Raw genomic sequence first — 25,949 nt, forward strand, 5'->3', positions numbered from 1 at the left:
GCATAGTGCTCTCCTGAAGAAGTCTTTCTGCAGGGCTTAATGAAGGCAGGCGATGAGTGGTGATGGCTGATTGCCCTCGCCTGCATAAAAGTCAAGTTCAGACTATTTCAGGTCAGCCAGGGTGAATGCAGAGTGACCTCATCTCACCTGGACTACTCAGAGACTCATACTAAGTAGATGTGGCTAAGTCCTAGCCCAGTTGCAATCCATCACACGCATATATACACATATATGTTATATAACACATCTATGTTATATGTAACACATATATCATAGGTAACATATGTCATACATGACACGTATGTTTTATATACACATATACACATACATATGCATGCATGCATAAAATGTGTTTAAATATCCTGAAATTCTACCATCAGAAAAACATTCCTGGGGCTGGAGACAACTCATTTTGGGACACCGCATTAGTTATCTGAGGGAAAGAGGTTGGAAGGGAAGGAGGAAGATTCTGTAGATGTGACGTAGTCACTCCCATTTTCCTTCTTTCTAATCAGAACTGATTCCATGATCAAAGCATCAGTCTGTGGAGAATAGCCTTTTTTTCTCCCCAAAGCATCTGTACTTAGGGATCTGTTGGAGAAGCAGCTGGGCTTAAAATGCATTAGGGATCCAACTGCAGTTCAGCGTTGAGGGATTCAATAATGTGCAGCAGTCTTTCAATGCATACAGGCTGTGGTTTCCTCCAGGGATGACCTCACCAGGACCCCTGGCAATGGTGCTGGTGAAAAGTGAAGTGCAACAGTTAGTTGGGCCTTAGAAAATAGAAACAGATGAGCAGAAGATGGCATATACTAAAATTAGCAGAGGGCAGGCAGCTGATTGCCTCCTTCACATTCTGGCAGAGGTTGTTTAAGGATGACCCCACCAGGTAATTGGTATTGAGTCTCGAATCCTTTTTGGCTCAAGGACTCTCCATTCATACTCCAGGATAAAAAAATATAGAATTAATCCTTATAAAACACTTTACACATCGAGAAGGGCAGATAGAGTAGAGCTATTGATTTTGCAAATATAAACTCTATAGGGTTAGGGTGTCTGGTGTGGCTCACCGGTGGCCCCTCAGATACTGTAACCCATCACCATCATCTTGTTGCTTAATCCCCTTGAAAGGGAGGCAGTACTTAGTAACTAGTACTAGGACACCAGGTAAAGACATGGGCTGTGGGTGGAAAGAACTGAGTTTTTTAATCTCTGTTGTGCTTACATTCATTTTCCTTGGGTAAGTGACATAGTTTTCCCACACCCTGATTTAATAAAATGCTAAAAAAAGGCAGTGGTGGCTAACTTATACAGTGGCTGCAAGTGAGTTGATTCATACAAAGTGCCTAACAGGCACAGCAAGGAGCACATTAAATACTTGAGCAGCACTAGCTAATAATAGCGTTCCTCAGCTTAGCTCAGAAAAGTCTAAATGAAAGGTGGTTAGAATGGCCACATAAGTTCTTATTTTTAAATTAAGCATTATGAAGTTATAAAAATAAGTCGATGGGGTCTTTTGGTCTAATTTGTTTATTTATAATGGAGATGCAGAAGTTATAAAAGAACACAATACCTGCTCAGCAGACTTTGGCAACAGGACACCATGTTCGTTGTATTTCTAGGTAAACTGGAGTTGAAGGCATTCTCTAAAATACGCTGACAGTTGATATCTGCAGGAGTGCCTGAGAGCATGCCTAGAAATGGAACAGAGTGCCATTTTTATTTTGTTAATGAAGTCACTGATCTCTCCTACTGTTCTTAGCTTCTCTGCTATGCTCCACACATTTCCCTCTGTAATGTGTTCAACAGCAGAGCTGCTTTCTGCTTTCTGCAGCAGCATATGAGCGCCAAGGAACTGACCCCTGGACGTTGCTACCCCTTGGGTGTGGGGGCATAGGACACAAAAGACAGCTTGCAGTACCTGCAATGCAGGCTGTCATAAAGCAGGCAATAGTCCCCGCAATCAAAGCTCTCATTGCCCCCGAGGCGATGTCACACTTTCTGGAAGGAGCCATGGATGCTAGGAAACAGAAGCAAGTTTAATGTTGAAGCTATTCACATTCCTAGTCTGAGAATTGTTCAGGGGCCAGGGTCCTCGGTCAGCAGAATGGAAAAGATTTTTAAACTTAGCTGGGTAATTAATTCACTATTCAAGAACTTGGTGGTAAATTCCACTTCCCAAACAGTTATTTGGTGTGGAAAGAAGGGAAGAAATTTCCCTTATCAAAATATCCAGGGGTTTCCATTCTGTCCAGAAGAGACAATATTTAAGTTTCATCCAAAGGGTTTATAATATGTTGTGGGCATGGCAACTTAAGTAGGTTGCAAGGGAAGCCCATCTACCTGCAGTTCATCTGTTACCATCCACTTCTATGCCATGATAGATATCGCTAACAAATCAGCATATTTCCACTGACTTTCCATTATACCCCTCGTTCTCTGGGTGCCCATTGTACATCTACTGTAATTGGCATTATACATCTATGTGTTATCCCTAGAGTGGAAGTACCTGTACATTTGAGCAAATTCCTCCTGAAGTTAGCTTGGGCATACGTAGGAAAACTATATTGCAGAGCAGGAATAAAATATAGTCAGCAAAGGATTGTGAGACCTTTTTTTCCCCCTGACATGAATAACGTTCCAGAACAAGATGGAGATCTGCAGCATGTTTACATCATATCAGCTGTTGAAAAAATATTCTTTTCACTTACTGAGTCCGCCGATCACTATTCCTAGGGAACCAAAATTGGCAAAGCCACAGAGTGCGTAAGTGGCAATTGTCTCAGAACGAATCTGTAAGTAAGCATAAACACAGATGTATCCTTGCTGTGATCCAGTTTGGAAAATCTGACATCCTAACTGGGTTTTTATTCTGATACGTAATCAACTTTGACAAATAAATGCATGATGCATGGTGGTAAATAACTGTTGCTTCTTAGACTCTCCTTTTTCCCCATCTCTCCCTGAATTGAAGGAGGGAGAGGGGCTATGTGGATCAGAGACTTTACAAAGAGAAGCCTTGACTTCTATAGATGTGACATTCTGCTCGATGATAATATCTAATATTCAGCATGACCTGATCACCTGCTATAATGTGCCAAGCATAGTACTAGCTGCTGGAGATGCAAAATTGGTATCAGGAGATATTTATGTAACATTTATTCAACATAGGTCTTATTAAAAATCTATGGGGGGGTCTCCCTGGTGGTACAAGGAGTTAATTCTTAGCATTATCAAGCTATCACCAGCCACTGCAACATGAGTTCGCTCCCCGGCCAGGGAACTAACCCACATGGCGCAGCAGACCTCTCCTGTCTTGCCCACTGCTCCCATCAGCAGTGTATTTCAGTAGGTTCCTCTGTTTTGCTCCCCACTGTATCTCCAGTGAAGCTTCTCAACCCCCACACCTCTGGCCCACACCCCAGTTCTTGGATGCATAAATAAGTATTTAAAAATGCATAAGGAATTATTATGACCCAATAAGAAAACAGGTGCCCAATGAAAAACAGATAAAGAGTTTTGGACACTTGACAAGTGTCATCAGGGAAATGCAAATTAAAACAATGAGATACCACTGCACATCCACTAAAATGTCTTTAAAAGATAGACAATACCAAGTGTTGGTGAGGATGTGAAATAATTGGAGCTCTCATATGTTGTAGCGGGGGGATATAAACTGACAAAGCCTGCCACAAACATACTTGGATGTTTCCTACCATGTTTATATACATTATCTTATATGACCCAGCAATCTCATTCCTAGGAATTTTCCCAGGGAGACAGAAACACATGCCCTCAAGAAGACTGATCATGAATACTTACAGCACTTTTATTCATAAATGCGCCAAGCTGGAGATAACACAAATGCCTTTCAATTGGTAAATGGATAAATTGTGGATATCCACAGAATAGAATATTACTTTGCAATAAAAGAAAAATAATACATGCAACAGAGTTTATATGAAACTCTAGAATAAGCAAAAGTAATGTACAGTGAAAGAAACATCATTGACTGCCTGGGAATAGGTGGGTAGGTAAAAGGGTTTGTTGACTAGAGTTGGTCATAAGGGAAATTTTCTACGTGTGATACAAAATTTCCATATCTTGATTGTGGCTATAGTTATCTAGGTGACACATACGTCAAAACTCTATACCCAAACTGGGCCTTTTTGGTATATAAGCTATACTTCAGTAAAAAGGGTATTATTTAGAAGGAATTATATGAGTATAAATGGTGCTCACAGATATTGCAGGAATGCTTTCTGTTCTGGCTAGGTGTGTGCTTGCTCGCTTTTTGTATTGATTTATTTCTAATTGATTTATTTTGTCTGTGTGCTTGCCTTTCATTCCTCAGCCCTGACCACCCCACGGGAACAGTAGGTGCCTATATGAAAGTAGGGGAATGAATAATCCTTTGACAGCACAGTGAGAAGATGGAACTTGGCTCTGTACAAGCATGAGCTTCTACCTCTACTCCGACAGTCCGTTTGTGGTGCCCAGATGGTCTCTTTCTCAGGTTGGCCGACTGACTATGGGAGGCTCAGCAGATTCATTGGACTTTGTTGTTCCCTGGGGTCACACCTAATTTGGCAAAGCACTGTACAAGTGAGGGAATAATTTTCTTTTCCAAAATACTAAAAACATCATGATATGGTTCAAAGAACAAACCAGGCCAACACTAAATTCAAAAGTAGTGTTGCATTCTTTTTTCACTTGCTAAACTTACATTGAAGACTTACATTGAAGAGTTCATGGTTCAGTTTTTTGCCTTCATGGTTTCTGAGAACTCCTTGTTGATACTTTCAATCAGCCTGCATGTAGCAGGCAGGAAAAAATTTCAAGTATTCGAACAGTCGGCTGGATCTGGGAAAGCTCATGCTTGCCCCCTGCTCTCTCTAGTGCTTTTCATTTAGTTCAATTGGCTTCAAAAACAGGGAAGCTTATTAAGAGGCTGTGGGGAGGGAGAAGGTATAAAACACTTGAGATTCCTTTCTCCTCCTTCAGGGGGTCTGAGGAAAGGGATACACAGATGTGGCCATGTAGGGTTTTGTAATGAGAGGAAAGGGAAGCTAGATTGATTCCACTTTGCCTTTGCCTATAAATGTGCAAGAATTACATGATGAAAAGAGTGCACTGAATTTGGAAATTAATAATACACTACAGCTCTCCTTGCAAATGGGCAAAGGTGCCATATGTACAAGGAAAGGCATTAAGGCATTACTTTTTAGAGCAAACAAATGGTAACAGTGTTCATCAACAAAAGGCTGGAGAAAATAAATTATAGGGTACTCAAACAATAGAATGCTATGTCACACTGTTTCTGGGAATGTTCATGCTACATAGACTTTTTTAAAAAAAGATTTATCTCTATTTACTTATGCTTACAAAAACGGGGGTATATAGGCTGGAGGTGTGGTGAGTTGAGAGGATTCACCAGAGACAGAGTCGGGAGCAAAACAGGCATATCTGCTGAAATACACTGCTGAAGGGGGAGCAGCAGGTGAGACAGGACAGGTCTGCTATGCCATGTGGTTTTGCTCCCTGGCTGGGGATGGAACTCATGTCACAGTGGCTGACAATAGCTTGATAGCAGAGACTTTAACCCTTGTGCTACTAGGGAGACCCATACTACATATACATTCTGACAACCTATCTAAGGTGGGGGGCAGTAGTAGGCATAATTTAATGGATAATACTGCATTTTTGCCTTATGCACTCAGATGTTGTATTTCAGTCATGTGGTACCTCTTCGAGATGTTGGGTTGCCCCTACCACTTCTTGCTTGGCAAATGGACTTCAGGGATTTATCCCAATCAGGTTGATTGGAATAAGAAATACTTTTCTCATCATGGCTCTGCAGCAACAGAAACCAAGGAACTCATCTTTCCAAGTGTCCTTCTGTTTGGGCTCACCCCAATCCCAAATCAACTGCACTGTTCTGTCTCTAGCCTCTTCATGACCCGTTCACAAGCCTCTCAGCACTGCCAGAACCGGGAGCTTGCTGTTGCTCATTAGCAAAACTATTTACTCCTGGCAACTGGCAGTTGGGAATAGAAAAACATTTCACTAATTTAGCCCATTGTTTATTTTCGGCAGAAAAGCAAGCTGGTTTATGGTGGTGTCCAAACAATGAGTACATTTGGCCAAGCTCTATTGTGTGGTCAGTTGAAGAATGAAACATTTGAGAAGCAGGAGACCTACAGAGTCACAGCCTGCTCATGTCGGCTGTGTGCAAAGTGCCCCTGACTATAAAATACGGATTAGCACTCTCCCGGAGTAAACTTTTATATTGGTGTAATATGTGGGAGTAATCTGCATGTTTACTCCTGGGGAGGCTGGGGTTGCTGAGGTATTGTTCAGGGTGGGCAGTCTCAATTAGAAGCCTGGGCAGTATGCTTTTCCTCTCCTTTCCTTTTTTTTTTTTTTTTTTAAGATTTATTTGTTTTTATACAAGAACTGGGGTACAGGCCAGATACACAGGAGGATGATTCACCAGAGACAGAGCGGGGAACAGAACAGGCAGACTGAAGAAATACATTGCTGAGGGGAGCAGCAGGTGAAACAGGAGAGGTCTATTTTGCCATGTGGGATTCTCACCAGCCGGCCAGAATCGAACCTATGCTGCAGAGGCTGAGGACAGCTTCACAGCGCTGCGCTCAACTGCCTGCGCAACCAGAAAGGCACCCTGTAGTGGCAGGAATGGACACGGTGCAGGTTTTCCAGGATCCAGCAGACCGGGTAAAGGAGGAGTCAGAGTCCTCAGTGGTTTTTTGCAGGTCTTTTATTGGGATTACCAGGTACACAGCAGGCAGGGGTGCTGGGGGGCCGGGAAGCTGGCAGGCCTCCCAGCCCCCAGCAAGTCTTCACTCTATCTGGGCTCTCCAGTGATCTCTGCATCTGCTTCTCTTTTGGCTTCTGCTGGCGTCCCCGTGACGTCGCCCTTAGCCCATACCCTACTCCAGGTGCCCGCCATCAGGCATGTGTTCAGGACCGCAAGGATCCATCATCTATCCTGATGGCGGGAGGGCAGAAAAGCCTGACATTTTTCCTTACCCTACAGTCCACCCCCTCAGGGTTTTCTGCCATACAATCTACATATATACAATTTTCTTAGCAAACATAAACAATGCAGCCATGGCCCACAAAAGCAAATACATCACAATATAACAAAATACAACAGAACACAAATAAGTCCAGGCAGGGGACCTAACCTAGTGGCAAAAGACAATTATTGGTACCAGCAGATGAGCCACCAAATCTGCTGCCGAAGGCACTGCTCATACGAGGGAGGGGAACCACTCACGGCATCTACTGTAACACGCCAGGCGCCGTCAGGCTTCCTGGCCTTCTCTGGCTGTAGTCTCGGCTACACACACCGCATCCACCCCCAGGATGCACTCACTCTGGGATTGGCGATTCTATTCTGTTGGGGGTAATCGCCAACCCTCAGGGTTTCTGTCTGCTGTCGCTCCAACATTCAGCTTTCATAGCCACCAATGCGACTCGCAGACCCCTGCACTCAGGCCAACCCACTGCACAAGCACATGGGCCGGGGATCCAAACCCTACATTTGGCTTGGCTCCACCCCAAGCTACGTTCCCCACCCGTCCCCCAAGGATGGGTTCCTCAGCTCCTCACCATTACTCAAGAATGAGCAGGGCCTCATCCACAGGTGATTTTAAGAGACTCACAGGTCTTCAGCATATTCAGGCTGCTTAACAGCCGCTCAAGGCTTCTCAAACTTAGCATTGGCACCAGCTTTTGCCTTCTCAGTTGGCTTTTCTCCTCCGCCTAGCTGCTGGGCATATGCAGGCTGCTTTTGGCCCTCAGGGCCCCCTAGCCACCCCCAGATTCCCATCTCCTGGGGTGTACAAACAATAGCATCCTCCCAGGGTCCCAAAAACTTAACTTGCCAAGATTCCTCTGCCTTCTGGAGGGATTGTTAGTCCAAGTTCATCAGTCCAAGGCCATTAGTCCAAGTCCATTAGGCCTCTCCCTGCCATCAGCACTGGTGAACTCCGCATCGTGGTCCTCTCTTCCGACAATTCTTGCTGCCTCAGGGGTCGTTGGCTGGTCCTCTCAGGTGTCTCCTCCACACAAGGTCTCATCCCGCAGCTCCCAGAACCTTGTCCATCTCCTGTACCACCATGACGCCTCCAGCGTTGTCACAGGCAAACAGTCTGTTACAACTCCTTGGTCCCTCCAGGTCTTCAGAGGGCTCCATACCCGTCTGCATGGATCATCTTGCCGACTTACGCCAATTGTAGTGGCAGGAATGGACATGGTGCAGGTTTTCTAGGATCCAGCAGACCGGGTAAAGGAGGAGTCAGAGTCCTCAGTGGTTTTTTGCAGGTCTTTTATTGGGAGTTACCCGGTACATGGCAGGCAGGGGTGCTGGGGGGCTAGGAGGCTGGCAGACCTCCCGGGCCCCCAGCAAGTCTTCACTCTATCTTGGCTCTCTGGTGTTCTCTGCTTCTCTCTTGGCTTCTATTCGTTCTCGGCTTCTCTTTCGGCTTCTGCTGGCATCCCCGTGACGCCGCCCTTAAAAGCCCAGGTGAATCCCATCTACCTATGCCCACACCCTACTCCAGGTGGCCGCCATCAGGCATGCATTCAGGACCGCAGGGTTCCGTCATCTATCCTGATGGCGGGAGGGCAGAAAAGCCTGATACTTTTACCTTACCCTACATCCCTCTCCCCTTTTCTTTTAATATCAAATATGTGCCTAGGCCATTACTTCCAAGCAGTGTGTCACAATAAATAAGGGTGGTCAGAAACATCCGCATTTCCCTAAGAGTTTCGATGTGTGACAATTCTGTTCTTTAGGAACATGAAAGTTGGAGACTCAGCTGCAAATCTGACCTAAGGGGACTTGAATCCCCTTATCCCATCCAAGGTCAAGCAGACATGAGTATCTCCTTGTAGGCTTTTGACCTGGGATCCTGCTTATGTCAATGACCCTGATTTTTTCTCTTCCCTTATCTACTTGGAAAGCAATTGCTGTGTCTCACTATTTCTTAGGTTAGTCATGTAGCTTCTCAGAGGTCACAGAACTCCATAAACAGGAAGTTTCCTTCATGATCATTAGACCCTGAACTCTACAAAGGCAGAAGCCTCAGGCTTGGTCAATGCCATGGCCTTAGAAAACAACACTTTGCACATAGAAAACATTTGATAAGTACTTGTTGATTGATTCCAATCCCAGATCATATGACACTGGGCTTGCATAGGTGCTCAAAAGTAGATGACCACAATGGTAAGGAGAAGCTGTGTTTCTCTCTCGCTCGCTCTACACACACACACGCACACACACATTAATTCAACATAACTGAATGTTCAGAGGTGCTATGGATATTAGGGCTCCATGAGATGGGGATTTTGGGTCTGTTTTGTTCTTTGATGTGTTCTGAGTGTCTGGCATGGTGCCCTGCACACAGAGCTACCAGTAACTATTTGGTGAATGTATGTATGTGATGCAGAAGTATATTAGAAAATCAAAATTATTTACTTACCGACATATATTGCTGCACGCCATTCACAAATTTTGGTCCAGCCTTTTTCCTCAAATTGATCAATTTTGAGAGGTGCTCATAGGCCACAAATTCATTGAAGAATGTCTTATAACCTATGAGTTTGGCGACCATAAAGCTGTCTTGCCAATCCACTCCCATCATGAAGGAAAAGGGCATGAAGATGTAGGAGCATATTATCTACAAAAACCAAAAATAGCTACTTTATTAGATTAGTGACTTGCTTCCAATTCTGTTTTCTTGGCTTCCTAATGAGATTATTCCTAGGTTCTCCCACCTCACCCCCCATCCTCCCACCTCGCTGTTTCTTTTAGGCATAGAAATCCCTTCACATTCTCTTGCCCATCTTTATCTATAGGAGTCAAGTTTGGAATTGCAAACCTGGAGAGAGTAATTTTATGTTGGGGAAGGAGGGTGATAGGAAACAGAAACAGGATGGGAATACGGGGGGCACATGAAAAGTTGGTACATAGTGTAAGAGTGTATTATAGACAGGGACTGCTGTTCACAAATCTATTTTATTTTAAAACAAAGGCAGAAACATAATGGAGGAGGAATATGGTAGAATTATACCTCAAAACTCAGCTGTGGGTAGTCAAACATATTTCCAAACCAGGACAGGGCTGAATTCACAAAAGACAACAGGGCCAGGAAGGCAATCAGATTTGCAGCAATGTTTGCCACCAGAGGGATAGATGAGGATGCTCCCTGGGATGCAGCTTCTATGAGATTCCTTGAGTCTCTTTATCAAAAAAATAGTGATTCCAGGATTACCAAGGGGTCATCAGTAGATTGCACATCACAGATGTAGAAGTGGCATTTGGATCAAGAGACAAAGTCTCAGGCCCATACTTTGGTGAAAATACTCACCTGAATGCTATTAAATCATGATGGGATTAATAATTGTTGAGTGTAGGTAATGGACATGTGGATTCTATTAAATCACTTTTAATTAGGGGGCATTTATAATAAAAATTTGGGGAAAATAAGAATATTACAGATTACAGTATTAAAGTATATTTAATTAAAAGTAGCTACCAGAGGATATTTATAAAATATTCGTAGATTAAGAACTAATAATTCAAGGAAGGTCTGAATATCCAGACATCTCCTCATTTAAGAAATGAAGCATCACCATCACTTTTGAGTCCCTCCTCTCTCTGTGTGCTTCCTTTTTTTTTAAAAAAAAAAAAGATGTATTTATTTATACATACAAGAACTGGAGCACAGGCCAGAGGTGTAGGGGGTGAGAGGACCCACCAGAGACAGAGTGGGGACCAGAACAGGCAAACTGACTGATATACACCGCTGAGGGAAGCAGCGGGCGAGCCAGGAGAGGTCTGCTGCACCATGTGGGTAGCTCCCTGGCTGGGGATCGAACTCCTGCAGCAGTGGCTGTGGACAGCCTCATTGGTTGCGTGTTAACCCCTTGCGCCACCAGGGAGGCCCTCTATGTGCTTCTGTAATCTCATCCTTTTTTCAGTCTCAGAGGTACCTGGCTGCCTAGAATTTGCTTGGCATTCCCTTTCTTTTCAAGTTGCCTAAATGTCTATATTCCAAATAATAGATTGCATAGACTTAGTCATTTGCTAAGTACAATCACACATAGTCCACATCAATTCTTTGGCAACTTACTTTTTTGCACTCATGGTTATAACTATTTATATACAAAAAAGGGATGAAACTCAGAAACAAGTTGGTTGATGGATTTTGTTATTTATGAAATACTTGTGAACATCTTAAATCCTTGGTCTTTGTCCACATGGGGCAAAAGAAAGTGAACAAAAGAAGAGGTAGGATATCTATATCACACCTTCTCTTCCCTATTATAAAAGAAACATCCAGAAATGGTCATCGTGTGGCTTTACAACCGTTTTAATTCAAGGTTCAATGAACACTACACTAAATTTAAAGTAAGAATCTGTACTGCACAGTCAAGGAAATGTGTTGACATTCAGGTATTTAGAAAAGTTTCCCCCAAGTGTTGAAACACGATTCATATGGTGAAATCTACATAGTTACTAGGAAATTAAATTCACTGTATTTTGGAATGGATCACAAGCCTCGCCCATGCTGCAGCTTGTATAGTCATTAGCTAGGTGAACGTGTCCTGCTTACCCATTTTCCATCTTCATGGCATTCTTGAGGGTTATTTTAGGTGTTTCAGTCTCAGGCCAAAAGAGTTTAGCAACAGCCAGTGACGCGGGTGCTGACATAACTGAAGCAGTTAACAAGTGGGAAGACGAGACCTTGATTCAGGAAAAAGAAGATCAACTTAGTGTGAGTTTTTCTGTTGTGTTCAGAATGAATGGCCCAGAGTTTTATAAGAGAAGCGCGATGGGTATGGGTTGGTTCTATGCCAGAAAATGTTTTGAAGGCATGGAATAGTGCAGTGAGGCAGGTCATGGGCATCACCTTGAGAATGCAAGGGAGAAAGGAGGGATTTGTGTTAACTGACTATGTCCTCTGGGACGAGCACAAAACCAAAATCCAATCATTTCAGAAGAGAATTAATCCTGTGGTGTAGGAAATTTTAAAGAAGGTTCCTCCAATTCTCTGTTCTATTTTTTTTTTTATTTTTAATGTCACTGTGGGAAGAGCCATCTACCCCCTCCATCTTCCTTTTACTCTCCTGAAGTCCTCTGTGTCTTTACGTAATAGTCATTTACAGAGTCCTTAATCTGTAAGCTATTTCTGTTTTCCTTGATGCAGGTCTACTTAAACTTTTCCCCTTTCTCTCCCCACATCCTTATTTTGTTTTCAGATTTTCTTCCCCACATGTTAAGAATTCCAGACTCAGTGCTTCCCTCCCCTTATCCATCCCACTAGCACATGGCTACAGGCAGAGTTGCCACAGCAGCGGCAGAGTGGACCTACCGGATATCCATTCAAACTTCTATTCCTGAGATCTCCTTCACCCTTTTCCTCTTCCTTCCTACTTTTTGTCTCTCTGAAGCCCAGATGAAGTTCGTAGATGAAACTCACCTTTCTGTAAGAACTCCTAGATACATGGCTGTGGCTCTATGTTCAGGTACTTGGGCCTGGGCTTTAAGACTGCTGAAAGTTCCAGGTGATTCTAATGTGTAATAAGGTTTAAGAACTGCTCTGGATCAGAAAACTTCGGTTGCAGAGGGTCAGAGAGTAAATATTTTTTTTTTTTTAAATAGAGGCATGTTTTATTTATTTATTTGTTTGTTTGTTTTGTTTTTGTTTATACATGCACTGGGTACAGTCAGAAGCACGGGAGGGTGAGAGAATTCACCAGAGCCAGAGCGGGGAGCAGAGCAGGCAGAAGGACCGAAGTACACTGCTGAGGGGAGCAGCGGGCGGCAGGAGAGGTTTGCGCACCACGTGGGACCCTCCTCTGGTGGCCGGGGAGCAGCTGGGGATCGAACCGGCGCCGCAGAGGCCGCGGGCAGCTTCGCAACCCAGAGCTCAACCGCTGCGCCACTGGGGGAGGCCCGAGAGTAAATATTTTTGACTCTTGGCACACAACTACTCAAGTGTAGCATGCAAACTGCCATGAATAGGAATAGTTGGTTTCTAATAAAATTTTAGTTATTAAATGTGGGAGTTAAAGGAAAATGGGATAACTTGGGCTCTTTTTCACCTCCTGCTGCTGGCCTCCATATCTGTTTTTCTCCCACCCTTCATTATCCACATGTGATAGTTGTGTTATTGCAAAAAGTGCTTGGGAGCGTGAGCATGGGGCATACATGCCTGTGACTGTGGATACCTGGGTCAAGAGACCCACAAGCATGGAGTGTAAGCACCTATAAATACAAACATCTGACTGAGAAGCAGGAGATTGTGGAGACTGGAGGTTTAGGGGGTGGGGTCTCGGGGGTTAGGAAGCTTGGAGGCTTGGTTGCTGCCTGCCTTTCAGCCTGCCTGCTGGTCTGCCTGTGTATCCAGCGCCCCTGCTTCAGCATTTCAGGCATGCCAGATACACCGAAGGCTCAAAGATTCTTTTTCCATTTGCCAGAATCAACTATGAACCTGCCTGGCCTAGGCTGGTTGCACAATAGGGAAATATCTAGACTAGCCCATGGGCCATAGTTTGCTGACTCCTGGCTTAGAAAGTCTTTACTATAATAGTTTTTGTTTGTTTTCTGGTCTTGTTTTATATATTTAAATTGTCAGCCCAAACAGCCTCATAATATGATTTCATCCTGTTCTGGTTGGATATAATTCACATTCAGGTGGTGGTGATATAAAAGTAAAGCAACTTGAGCTCACGTCATCACATGCCAAAAGAACTGTGACCAGCCACACAGCAGAAGTCATGTGTGACCTCCAGACCTGGCAGCAATGGCAAAGAAAAACAAAAAGTAATAAGAAAGAAAAAAGAGGGGCTGTGTTGTCCATAAATTAATCCTCAAACACTCTTACCCCAAAAGAAATGTATGCCCCTAAGACACTTCCAGCGATGGTAGAGAACCCTGCTGTCATGATGGCATGGAGCTCGGATTTGGTGATATGTGGTAAATATGGTCGGACCATCAGTGGGGCCTCTGTCTGGAAACAAAGGATGACAAGATTAAATCTTAGGAGGGCATCCAATCTATTCAATTCCATTCTTTATTTTTTTTAAAAGATTTATTTATTTATGCATACAAGAGCTGGGGTATAGGCCAGAGATGCAGGGGGCGAAAGGATTCACCAGAGACAGAGTGGGGAACAGAACAGGCAGATTGACTGAAGTAGACTGCTGAGGGGAACAGTGGGTGAGTCAGGAGAGGTCTGCTGTGCCCTGGGTTGCTCCCTGGCCAGCCGGGGATCGAACTCATGCTGCAGAGGCTGCGGATTGCTTCATAGTGTGGTGCTTAACCCCTTGTGCCACCAGGGAGGCCCTCAATTCCATTCTTTAAGGCAATATTTCTAAGAATGGCTCATAGACCAGTTCCATTGGTATCACCTAAGAATGTCTTAGAAATACAAATTCTCAGACTTACTGAATCAGCAACTTTAGGGTTGGGACTAGTGATTTGTGTTTTAACAAGTCTTCCAGGTAGTTCTGATACATGCTCCAGTTAGAGGACCCATTGATGGCTGGTGATTTGAACTGGAGGTTAATGTACATGTAGAGTCATGTGCAAATTTTGCAAAGTTAACAAGGCAAATTCACATAAGGCCCCACTTAGCTTAGGACTGGAGCCTGATTGCTGGTTATGCTTTTCTAAGGTTAGTACATTACTGGCTAAGTAACTCTGCCCAGTAGCCTGGTCTGGGAAAATCCCTGCTACGATCACAGGGTAATACATACAACTATAAAAAATTACCAGTAATAACAAGGGCAGATGCCCATAGACACTTTCTAATTGAGAATCAGAAACCCTTCTCTTTCCTTGGGTGGGGAAAATCAAAATATAGTTGTAAAGGCTTTTACACTAAAGAAGACAGGCAGCCTGCAGAGTGGGGCTGTCCATAAATAATAACCATACTTTTAGCATATTAAGTATCATATTGAGCACCACAGAAGTATGTGTGCAATTTTACAATTTTCCTCTCATTATTTCTAATTGTTCTATAAGATTGAATGTGTTCAGCTTCAATTTATGGACTAAATAGGAACTCAGTACAGGAGCCCTCTTACCCTGCAGGTAGGAGTAATCAACTCAAGATGGTGCCCTAATTAGTCCTGGGAGATTTTATGACTATAATTATAATAATTTCAACTCCTTGGGAAGGAAGCATGGGTCCTACTCTAAGATTATGCTCCAGGATAGCAATCTGGGCTTATCGACAAGAAGGTTCAGCCAGACTGGCATAGTTGTTAGCCTAGGATTTGGAGCTGTGTGTTATTCTGGGTGACTTGATTTTTGCTTTAAATCCAATTTCCTTGGGCAGTTGTAGTAGGAAAGAGTTATCCTTGTTTTCCTTGCTGTGTGATTCCATCCTGCCTGAAAATATATACCTTGAAGAATGAGCTTACTACCATTTCTTACTTATCTACCCCTCAGATTTGGTGCTATCCTGAGGGCTGCTATTCTGACTCCTTGGGGTCATAATTCTTTGCTTAAAAGGGACTTTGGGCAAACAAACATTTATCCATTTATTCATGGAGGTGAAAACACTTTTGTTCACTAGCAGACCCAGAAAAGACAATTGACAAGATAACTTGAGAAAGGTGTTTATATGGCTGTGTGGTTGTTGGTGGAGAACTTTCTGAGTCTCTTTCATTGCCAGAAGCATTACACTACAGAACATGAGTGTGCTTGTTTACAAGTTAGCAGCTTCAAGGTAAGTGGTTAATTCCTTTTAAGATGAAAAGCTATTTGCCTCCGAAGTGTAGGTCAGAGGCCTCAACAATTTAATAAATTAGAAAAGATTTGTTGAGAATCTATATTTAAGAAGTTCTGTGCTTTGATAAAATGATTCAGTTTCTCTTCCTGTCCATGTAATTTCAAGTACCCAAATTAACATTAGCGCACCTAGTAAGACTCTTAGAAGGGATCTCTCTGGAAACTAGACATTGTCAAACCTGAGGGTTGCTTCTTTTGACACTCTTCCCCCTAAACTAAAAGAAATAGCACTGTCTTTTTTAAAAAATTCCACTTTCTGGAGAAATTATCCATTTCAGAAGGTGCTTTTTCTTTTTTTTTTTTTAATATTGTACCTCACCTGTCCAATGAATATATTGCCAGCAGCAACTACAGATTCAATAGGAGATGACCCCAAAGTAACAAGCATTAGCCATCCAACCTATAATGGAAAAAGGGACAAAGTCAGTGAAGAGCTGCTTATAGGGATAAAGATCTTTAAACAAAAGAAAAATGCTGAGACCTTCAACAATTATGGGCTGGCCACCCATGGTGCTAGGTGTGACTATACCTTCTCTAGTCCACAGAGCAGGCCAAGCCTATCAGATCCTCCTGTGTGAATGGTAAGTCTGAAAATTGCATATGATTTGAATATTAAGCCAATGCGTTTTCATTGAATTGTTTTTTACAAGTAATAAATTATAATTGCCAACAGTCGCAGCAGGCTTCAATGCATTGTAGACATTGTTTAAAGCCCTTGATTCCTGTAACACATTTAGTTCTTATCATAACCCTATGAAAGAAATCCTGTAATTATGCCCATTTTATCAAAGAATTTACTCTTTGATAAGAAGGCATACAACTGTTTAGTTGTTTTGTTGAAGATCACCCAGCCACCTGAAGGATGCAGTTGAGGCCTTTTCTTCTTAATTCTCAAATGAACTTGTTTATGGTCTCACGTTTCTACTGGCCCTTTCAATCAGACACCATGGTGCATCCTCAGGATGGGGACTTCCTGCCTCCTTCCTTTCTGCTTTCTTTCTGCTCAGGCATGAGCATAGTAATGCTGAATGCTTAACCCATTAATCAGAAAATGATGGGCCCTTGTGCTTTTGCTGAAGTTCTGAATTCTGTGGGTATTCTGGTTCTTGTTCTCTATTTTATTATTTACAGGCATCAAAGGAGTTTGTGATTGTGCCCAAGCCCTATACACACTGCCTTGCACTCATGTGCACTCAAATAACTTACAAATTACCAAATTTTCTGAGCTAACACATGAGTATAGGGCTGACAGTTGCTGGGCAGCAAGAATGAGATGAACTTTTCATAGTACTTTAAAAAATTGTATGTGCTATTAACCTCAGGAGCCCAAAGGAGCTTCTGCTTCTTGCTTTGATTCTGGGGTGGCCCCTGGACCTGGGCTGCCTGCTTTGTAACCTCCAGAGGACAAGCAGTGCTTGTGTGTAAGGCACAGAGCAGATATCCAAAGGGGAGGAGCAGTGCTGTTCTCTCCGGGAGGCGTCTGACCTAGTCCAGTGAATTCTTTGACTAAAGAAGTAATTGTCTCATGAAGACATCCTATGAGTTGCTTGTCAAAATCCTGTGGAAAGTCCCAGAGTCATAAAATACCCCTCATAGGTACAAATACGATTTTTGGGTTTGTATCTTACAACTTGGATGGTAGTGTTGGATCTTGGTAGAAAGAAAAAGGTACTTTGGAAGATCTTAGCTCAAAGACATTTGAGATTTTGTTGCTATGCCTCTCACCCAATCCTTTCCAGTCTGGGTACCTTTCTGATGATCCATTGCATCAGTCCCAGGTAGTAGAGCATGGACATGACTGTGCTGAAGAAAACCACAATTGGCAGCACCTGGGTGGGGGGTAGGGAAGAGAAAGGAGCGTGGGTTAATTCTGGCCCGGGTTGTGAAGGCAGGCTTCAGCACTCCTTTCTGCCTCCTTTCCCACCTCTGAAACTTCATAACAACACTAGAACTAAGCAACGTTTGTCAGTCTTATCCTAATTTGTTCTGGATAAGTGTGAGTGTATTTCTTTTTTCTTTTTTTTTTAAAGATTTATTTATTTATACAAGCACTGGGTATAGTCAGAAGCGCGGGAGGGTGAGAGAATTCTCCAGAGCCAGAGCGGGGAGCAGAGCAGGCAGAAGGACCGAAGTACACTGCTGAGGGGAGCAGCAGGCGGCAGGAGAGGTCTGCGAGAGCCATGTGGGACCCTCCTCTGGTGGCCGGGGAGCAGCCGGGGATCGAACCGGCGCCGTGGTGGCTTCGGGCAGCTTCGCAACCCAGTGCTAAACCGCTGCGCCACCGGGGAGGCCCAGCGTGAGTGTATTTCATAGGATGCAACCTTTTTATTTTTTCTGTGCTGTGATCAATTTTTCTTTAGTTTCTCAGTGAAAGTATGAAGTTTTGGGGGCATTTGTAATATCTAGAAGGCTAAGGGCAGATATTCTTGTTCTGATATTAAACAGACATTGACTTTAGCAATTGTTAGCAGAGTTAGCTGGGTCAAGATTAAGGGTAAGCAGAAGCACATCCTTATTCATCATGGCTGCAGAGATATACACTTACACACATATACAAAATAATGATGTTATTTATAGGTTTTTATCCTTTTTAAATAAAAATTAATTTTAGTATGTATTAAAAATTTTGTAACAGAAGTGGTATTGGCTTATAATGTTATATAGGTGTCAGATATACAGCCTTATAAATTAACAACTATATACAGTTGACACTTGAACAATTGGGGGTTAGAAACATGGACAGATAATCCCAAAAACCATGAGTAATTTCTATTGTACCCTCTAAGGTTGGTTCACTTCATGAATGTGGAACCCAGGGATAGAAAAAAATCTGAGTTTAAGATCTGAGCGCTTCAAAACTGTGCTATTGGGTTTTCAAAAAAAAATCATGCTGTATTTTTTCTGTTTTTCAAAATGCATCATGACTTTTCTGACAACCCAATACATTATATTTGCCACCAGAAGTCTAATTTTTATCTACCATCCTCTAGTTTACCCCTTACACCTGATTTGCCTGCCCTCTGGCCTTTTTCCCCTTGGGTAAGCACTATTTAGTTGACTTCTGTATTCACAAAGGTTGTCTTTTTCTAGGTTGCATTTTCCTGAAATTTTTTTTAGTGCTTTCAAAACAGCCTGTGAATCTACAGGGAACAATTTCTACCCTGCAGAGACCACTCAGAGCTGTGTCTGGGTCCCTCCCAGCCCCATCCTCTGTTCCTCAGCTGAATGTCCAGGAACAAGCTGCCACCAGAGGCACAGAATGACTGAGGACAATTTGTACAGGATCTAATTTAGAAAAAGCTATTAATAATATATATTAAAAGACATTTCATGCCATCATTCAGAGTACACTCGCTGATGTGCTTTTGTTGACGTTAATGGACAGTGCCTTCCTGAGAGCCCCAGGGTGTTCAAGGGGCTCGTCTCGCCAATGTTCCAGAGAGGTCCTGCCTTGGCAGCAAGGATGGTGGCTGTGCCCTAGGGTGGGCTGGGGATCCAAGACACTGGCATAGTCTGGACAGAAACTTACTCCTTCCTTGTGACTTTAATTCTTCCAATTCTGAATTCATGGTATGAGCCTATTTCTACCTCAATTTGTATACACATGACTTTTCTGAGGCTTAGTTATCTCAGCACCAAGTTGTCAAATCAGCAATTAAAAAAAAATCTGCAGACTTTAAAAAAGATTCAAGGTAACGCTTGTTTCACTAAAACTGGGGTAATCTGGGGGGAAATTTGGAGTCCCTAGGTTAGAAAACAATTAAGACGTGTAGGAACACAGCACTGAAAAGAAAGCTAAAGAAAAAGTCTAATGCATTTTTCTGCCTCATTGATAAGAATCTGTGGGAAATTTGCAGAGGAGGGTGGGCTTCCTGGGGCTTGTGGGATTAGGCCTGGGTATGGGATCAGGCTGCCTTTACCCTGTAGAACAAGGTCCCTTTGGTTGGTAGAAAGTCCAGCCCTCTATACCTGACTAGGCAAAGGCAATGCTGAAGGAAGATGGGAAAGGTTTAGCATGAGGACTTTGGAGCAAGAGGTTGATGTGGGTGAACAGTGATTCTGGTTGATCCAGGACTAAGGAATTTTCTGAATGCAGAGCTGTCACTGATCCACTAACAGAAGCCATTAGTGGCCATATGCCTACTCATTGCCATGTGTCTATTACTCTTTTCCCTGCAGTCTCAGATACAGTTATCCCATAGAATTTTCATATGTATCTCAGGCAATGCTACAAAGCCCCCAAAAGTATTTTTGAAGATTTGTGACTTTCTCTAGATGTTTCCCTTCATGCTCTAGTAACAAAGTAAAATGTTTATGGCTCACTGATTTCAGATAAGACTGTAAATGAAAAAGTGTGGTGATGTGCAGTGTACCTGATTTCTGGTCAGTTAGGTTGTAGCTGAACATGCACAAAGATCAAGAAGTTACTGAAAAGGAAGTGACCACATAGACAAGGGGTTTGGCTTTACCTTAAATGCAAAGAAGTAGTCTGTGTATTTCTCACCAAAGACAAATGAAGCACCAGCATTAGTGTACTCCAAGAATGTCTGAATAAAAGAAAGGAAAAAAGCAAATGATTATAACTACAGAAATGCTGGTTACAGTACCCAGGACTCACCAGGTTCTGTAGAGGGTGAAGACCCAGTCTTTCCTCGTTTGGTGGATGGCATAGAAGTATATTTTTGAACAACATCTGCATATAGTTTTCTGACATTCAGTCGGACTCCCACAAAACTAAAGAATAAGCCAGTTGTGGTAGTTCATTCCAGAAAGCCGCATATGGCACATTGGTGGCGCTGGTTATAAACAGATACAAAGAAAGTCTGTTCTCGCTTTCTTGGACCATCTTAGAAGTGTGACATCCTGGGCTTCCCTGGTGGCGCAAGGTGTTGGGACGCAACTTATGAAGCAGTCCGCAGCCTCTGCAACACGAGTTTGATCCCCCTGGCCTGCCAGAGAGCAGCCCACATGGCACAGCAGACCTCTCCTGACTCACCTGCTGCTCCCCTCAGCAGTGTGCTTCAGTCAGTCTGCCTGTTCTGTTCCCTACTCTGTCTCTGGTGAGTCCTCTCAAGCCCCACGCCTCTGGCCTGTACCCCAGCTCCTGTATGCATAAATAAATCTTAAAAAAAAAGAGAAGTATGACATCCTTTGGGCAGGATAAAGAGGGCAATATGGGATAGGGGAGTGATGTAGTGGGTAATGTGGGTGAGGAACAACAGTGATATTAATATACTAGGCAGATTAACATATTTGCATCAATAAAATTATTTGTCTAATTCATGCTATGGAATTAATCTTTGGGTCAAATAATGCAGACAAATAAGCCTAAAGCAAGGCACTCTTTTGAACCAAACTTACCTGAACCTGTTTGCCTAACCAATCGAAAGCCATAAATCCAGGGTCAGTCCTTAGGATTAAGAGACCAAGAAGAAACTGTAACCCAATTCCCCAGAAGACAGGTCTCCAGTAAACCTATGTAGAAAGATCAAGAGAAATATCTTATTAGAGAATGAATGCTAAAAACAACATTATTTCCCAGAGAATCACTATTTCCTTAGAGTTTTTAAGATATGGCCTGCAACCCTCATCTTTGGGAAACCAAGGCAGTGATGAACAGAGAATATCTTGACATAACCATACCAAAAAAAAAAAAAAAAAAAAGAGGGAACTCTCAGGATTGTATTACTTTTTATTAAACTGGGCAGGCTTGTATCCATTGTCATAATAAAATAACCTAGACACAAAAGATCATCTTAGAAGGGCCAGTAAAGGAGAGAGGGTCTGACCTTCCTAGTCATGGTATAAGTATTCGATATATATAATTATTTCCCCTGTCTGGAAAATGGAAAGGCAGAACATAACCTCTTTGTGTGCCCAAGGTTTGTTGATCTGATGATTTGTAAGTGAATTAAGTGAAATTCCACCCTGTTGGAGGACTCTCATTTCACTGTAAAAGGAACCAATTAACTCTAATGCAGACCCAGGATTGCTGCAGTAATGGACAATCATCTGCTTTCACTTTTGATGCAGAGATGAGTGGCCTGAAAAGAAATATGGAATTGGAGGTATAGAAAAACAGCAGGTATTCAGCAGATTGGCTCCAAATGAGGTCAGTCATTTGGACCCTTTTAGGTGACTTTGGCCTTGAATAATACTTTTTCCTTGGGTCAACCTTTAGGTCAGTAAAGTCCTCACAGTTTGCTCCTATGAGTCATGTGTGAAAAGTCTGATGTCTTAGGATTCTTGCCAAAGTAATGGGTTGTAGGCTGACAGAACAAGGATGAGAATTGACTTCAATACGAACAAAACTGTTTCAGGACAAATTTTTGGAGTGAACTAGCCTAAATTGCAAATGGAAATTTGATAAATTGCAAAATCCAATGATAAAATATTAGATTATGTACTGGCCTGGGGAAATCTGGACCAAAAGGATGAGTTTTCTTTTTGTATGCATTTTATGGGGGAATGTGGGTTATGGGAGTAGGAATTGGACTTGACATGAAAGAATATCTCACTGGTTGTTTAACTGGAAAATTACTGAGTGAAAAATGAGAAAGTAATAGTACTATGAAAGCTGACAAAGGCACTCTAACCTCTTACAATATCAGAGCAAGGTAAGAAAAATATTGAATAATAATTAAATTTTCCCATACTTATTATTTTCAGCAATTTACACATGAGACAAAAGAAGAAAACTCCCCAAAAGATCCATTTCATACTTACTTTGGTTGGGTGCTTGGAAAAGAGAAATACCAGGACAAGGTACATTATGAGACCACCAAATGACACCAGCTGCTGTTGGCCCAGTTTGGCAGTGTCAAAGATCAGCCAGAAAATAATCCCCAGGATCAGTGAGCTCCAAATTACCCTAAAAGAACAAGAAAGGAAGCATTTGTTGTGTAACTTGAAAATCTTGTAACAAAAACTATTAATGAGAATAACATCCCTGGCACCAGGAAGCTGTGCTTTTAGAAATTGCAACAGACCCTCTTTGGTGGTGGTTACAAAGGAAAATAGGCAAAATTCAATCAATGTGTCCTCTTTGTTTCACAACTCTTGGCCCTTTGCTGGTTCAAGGGTATATAGAGGGGTCAGAGAGGAGCGAAAATGTTTGGAGAGGGAAGTCTAGTGATTTCTTTAAGAGGTCAAGAACTTGTCACCCCGATTTTGGGAGATGGGTGAGGTCTTCTTTTTAACCATCTTTCTTTTAACAGAGTTTGAAATGTGTTCTCTGCTGTTGGCGATCTCACATGAGGCTCAGTGAGCTAAGTGAGCCTTTGAGTAGGTTCTGACTCCTTGGGGGAGTATAGGGAGCATGACAAGGCTGACTCACGGCTTGAATGGCACAACCAAAAAGGATGATGTTTTGGGATTGCACGATCCTGGTTTATTAGGTCAAAGATGTGTGATGGCTCCTGGTGGATTCCAGTGGGCCACACTGGAGAGATCTGGTCCTGTGTCCTACCCAGTATGGCCACCTTGAAGGAGAGGAGGCCCTGCAGAGAGTGGCTGAGGGTGAAACCCTGAATGGTCACTTGCAGGACATTGAATCGTATAGGTAAAAGTCTGCTTTAATAAGTCTCAGACCCTCCTTCCCAAGGAGGCCAGCTTTATGCCCATAGCAGAAGCCACCTTCCCAAGTTAGAATGGTCCAAGCACTTCTCTCTTCTCTGTTCTGAGGCCAGGCATATTTGTCAGCAATCTCCATTGTTTTATACTTATGAATCAATTCTTTATGAAAATAGGTATTGAGATAGGTGGTGTTACTGCTACTGTACCCCATCCTCTGCCAGGACAGACATTCCTGATTGATCATGATGCCTTTCTACTTCCAAGTTAGAGGGTTAGCTAAAGTCCTCCCTGAAATGACTAAATCCTTGCACTGTTTTGAATCCCTAGCAAATGCTTCTTGACATGTAGGTACAAAGGTTTCTCTCTAATGTAGAAAACAGATGACCATTAAATCAATATCTTTTATAATTTGGAAGGACATGAAGTTAAAGCAATTTGTTGGGACATTTGAAAAGATCTAGGATGAACCACTGCCTTATGTAGGCCTTGATTTCTTCTTTCTAAAGTGAAGGCATTACAATGGATTACTCCTTAGGTTGTTTGCATCTTCAATATTCCATAAATAAGGATGGAATTTCAGAACAAAATTTTGGAACAGTGTAGGAAAAGACTAACATTTCTTCAAATGAAACTGGAGAACCAAGTGCATTTACCACTTCAGCCAGAACCAATGGCTATTTAGAAGCCTTCTGCCGGGAGAGAGGAACTCAACGATTCGATGTTCATATTTGGCCATAAAATGATCCCAGCCCACGAAGAAGATGACAGCCAGAGTGATGACGAAAAGAGGAAGGGCTCTGCGGAAGTTCAGCACACAGGCTGCAATCACCATGGCCAGGTAACCTGTGCAGGGAGCAAACACAGACAGGGAACATCTCCATCGCCCACTAGGGACCCCACTGTCTGATCTGGCTCAGCCAAGGGCAGGCAAGCCAGAGTATACTCTTGATATAGTTTTTGACTCCTTTGATTATGAGAACTACATTTGGGGGGCTTGGGGTTTTCTCATGCAAGTCCCTAAGAGTGTCGCACGAATGCTAGGAGGACAGGGTGCTAGATCTTTTTCCTTATAGACCCTCCTGAGTTCTTGAATGTTGAGGCTTGATAATTGACCTCTCATTCAGTACTAACCAAATTTTTCTGGCATTGCAACTAGGTAAGTGACCTTCTATTAAAGAAAAGCCAGGTGTAGAAGGAACCACTGGCAAAAAGTGATTCTCCTGATGTGCAGCTTTGATTTGACCTAAGCTTCAGTTGGGAATTAGGCCTACAGCAATCTCCAAGTGTCACAGAATATCCAAAGGAGGAAGGGAACCAAGAACAGGCTGCCCTCTATGTGCCAAAATGGCATGCTGGTTATTTTGAATTGCTTTTCAACTGAAAAGCAGGAGGTCCAAGAATGTGTTTTGTCCAGTTACATATCTATCTCCCAAAAAACAGGTAATAAATCTGTGTGTGTGTGTGTGTGTGTGTGAGAGAGAGAGAGATGGCCCTGAAGGTATTAGAAAGTCTTGTCACGCCAGTCTAGCCCTTGCAAGGTCTTTTCCAAAGATCCAATTTTTAGGGAATTCTCAAAAAGAAACAAGGGTATTTCATCCACCTTTATTATTTACCTGCTAGTAAAATACCCCATAAGATGTACTGAAGGGTAGTTTTATGTTTCCTAAAAAAATCACAAACAGTACCACACTTCCTTTCCAGATACCTGTAACGATATAAAAACAAAAAGGCAGGTGGAAGTAAACGCCAGCGATGTGTTAAAGAGGAAACAACAGTCCCAAAATGGAGGTGCTTGTGCTAAGCCCACCAAGACTTAACACTAAGCTTACTGCTGCTTCAACTTCCCTAAGGAATGTAGTCTCAACTGGTCAGTATGGAATTTTCTGGCCAGTACTAGTGAAGAGACTTTCCACTCCCCAAGGGAAGGTGAGATAATCTGTTGCAAAACCTTTCTCTATTCCCCCTTCCTTTATCTTGCCTTTCTTTCTGCCTATAAAAACTTTTCATTTTGTGCAGCTTTCTGGAGTTCTCTTCTACTTGCTAGACGAAATGCTGCCTGATTTATAATTATTTAATAAAGCTCATTAAATCTTTAAAAATAACGCAGTTGGATTTTTGTTATTATAGCACGTGAAATAAACTTGCATGCTAAGGTTAGATGGTGCTTTGTAAAATCAGCAGGCAAACAAATTCATGAGATCTGTGTCCTACAAATAGAAATGGGAAAAGTCATGACTTGGCTCAATCTTTGCAGAATGGATGTGCTCAGCCCTGGAGGGTTATAGAGATGCTGGAAAGAAAAAAATGTTCTTGGAAATAGAGAAGGGGAAATGGAGAACTGACCAAAACCTGAAAATAAACCATAGGATGAAAGTCTAATCACAAGACTGTAAGGGTGCCTATTAGCTTTAGGCCACAATTATTAAATGTTGATTATTAAAAATGCATCCTTTCTGATTCCACAAAGTTTGAGTACGTTGGTGGCTCCTTGTCCTCAATCACTATCCTCTGGAGTGGGAGGCTGACAGACTTCAGTGGG

General features: G+C 42.6%; 1 protein-coding gene across 1 annotated transcript in view; it reads right to left on the reverse strand.

Moving 5' to 3' along the window:
• Nucleotides 1-612: 612 nt before the first annotated feature.
• The window catches only part of SLC28A3 (solute carrier family 28 member 3), a gene marked incomplete at both ends in the record, with an annotated part of 48,186 nt that continues 22,849 nt past the window's right edge, over nt 613-25,949 (reverse strand). The window contains 15 exons of the mRNA XM_084237793.1: nt 613-739; nt 1,574-1,694; nt 1,922-2,020; nt 2,712-2,793; nt 9,513-9,710; nt 10,104-10,272; nt 11,649-11,779; nt 13,923-14,048; nt 16,155-16,235; nt 17,584-17,664; nt 20,305-20,382; nt 21,197-21,310; nt 22,562-22,706; nt 24,064-24,253; nt 25,024-25,115. Of these exons, the coding sequence (XP_084093919.1) occupies nt 613-739; nt 1,574-1,694; nt 1,922-2,020; nt 2,712-2,793; nt 9,513-9,710; nt 10,104-10,272; nt 11,649-11,779; nt 13,923-14,048; nt 16,155-16,235; nt 17,584-17,664; nt 20,305-20,382; nt 21,197-21,310; nt 22,562-22,706; nt 24,064-24,253; nt 25,024-25,115 (1,834 nt within the window). The remainder of the gene's footprint in view (nt 740-1,573; nt 1,695-1,921; nt 2,021-2,711; nt 2,794-9,512; nt 9,711-10,103; nt 10,273-11,648; nt 11,780-13,922; nt 14,049-16,154; nt 16,236-17,583; nt 17,665-20,304; nt 20,383-21,196; nt 21,311-22,561; nt 22,707-24,063; nt 24,254-25,023; nt 25,116-25,949) is intronic.

The sequence above is a fragment of the Talpa europaea genome (genome assembly GCF_964194135.1).
Source record: "Talpa europaea genome assembly, chromosome: 7".
Classification (NCBI taxonomy): Eukaryota; Metazoa; Chordata; class Mammalia; order Eulipotyphla; family Talpidae; genus Talpa; species Talpa europaea.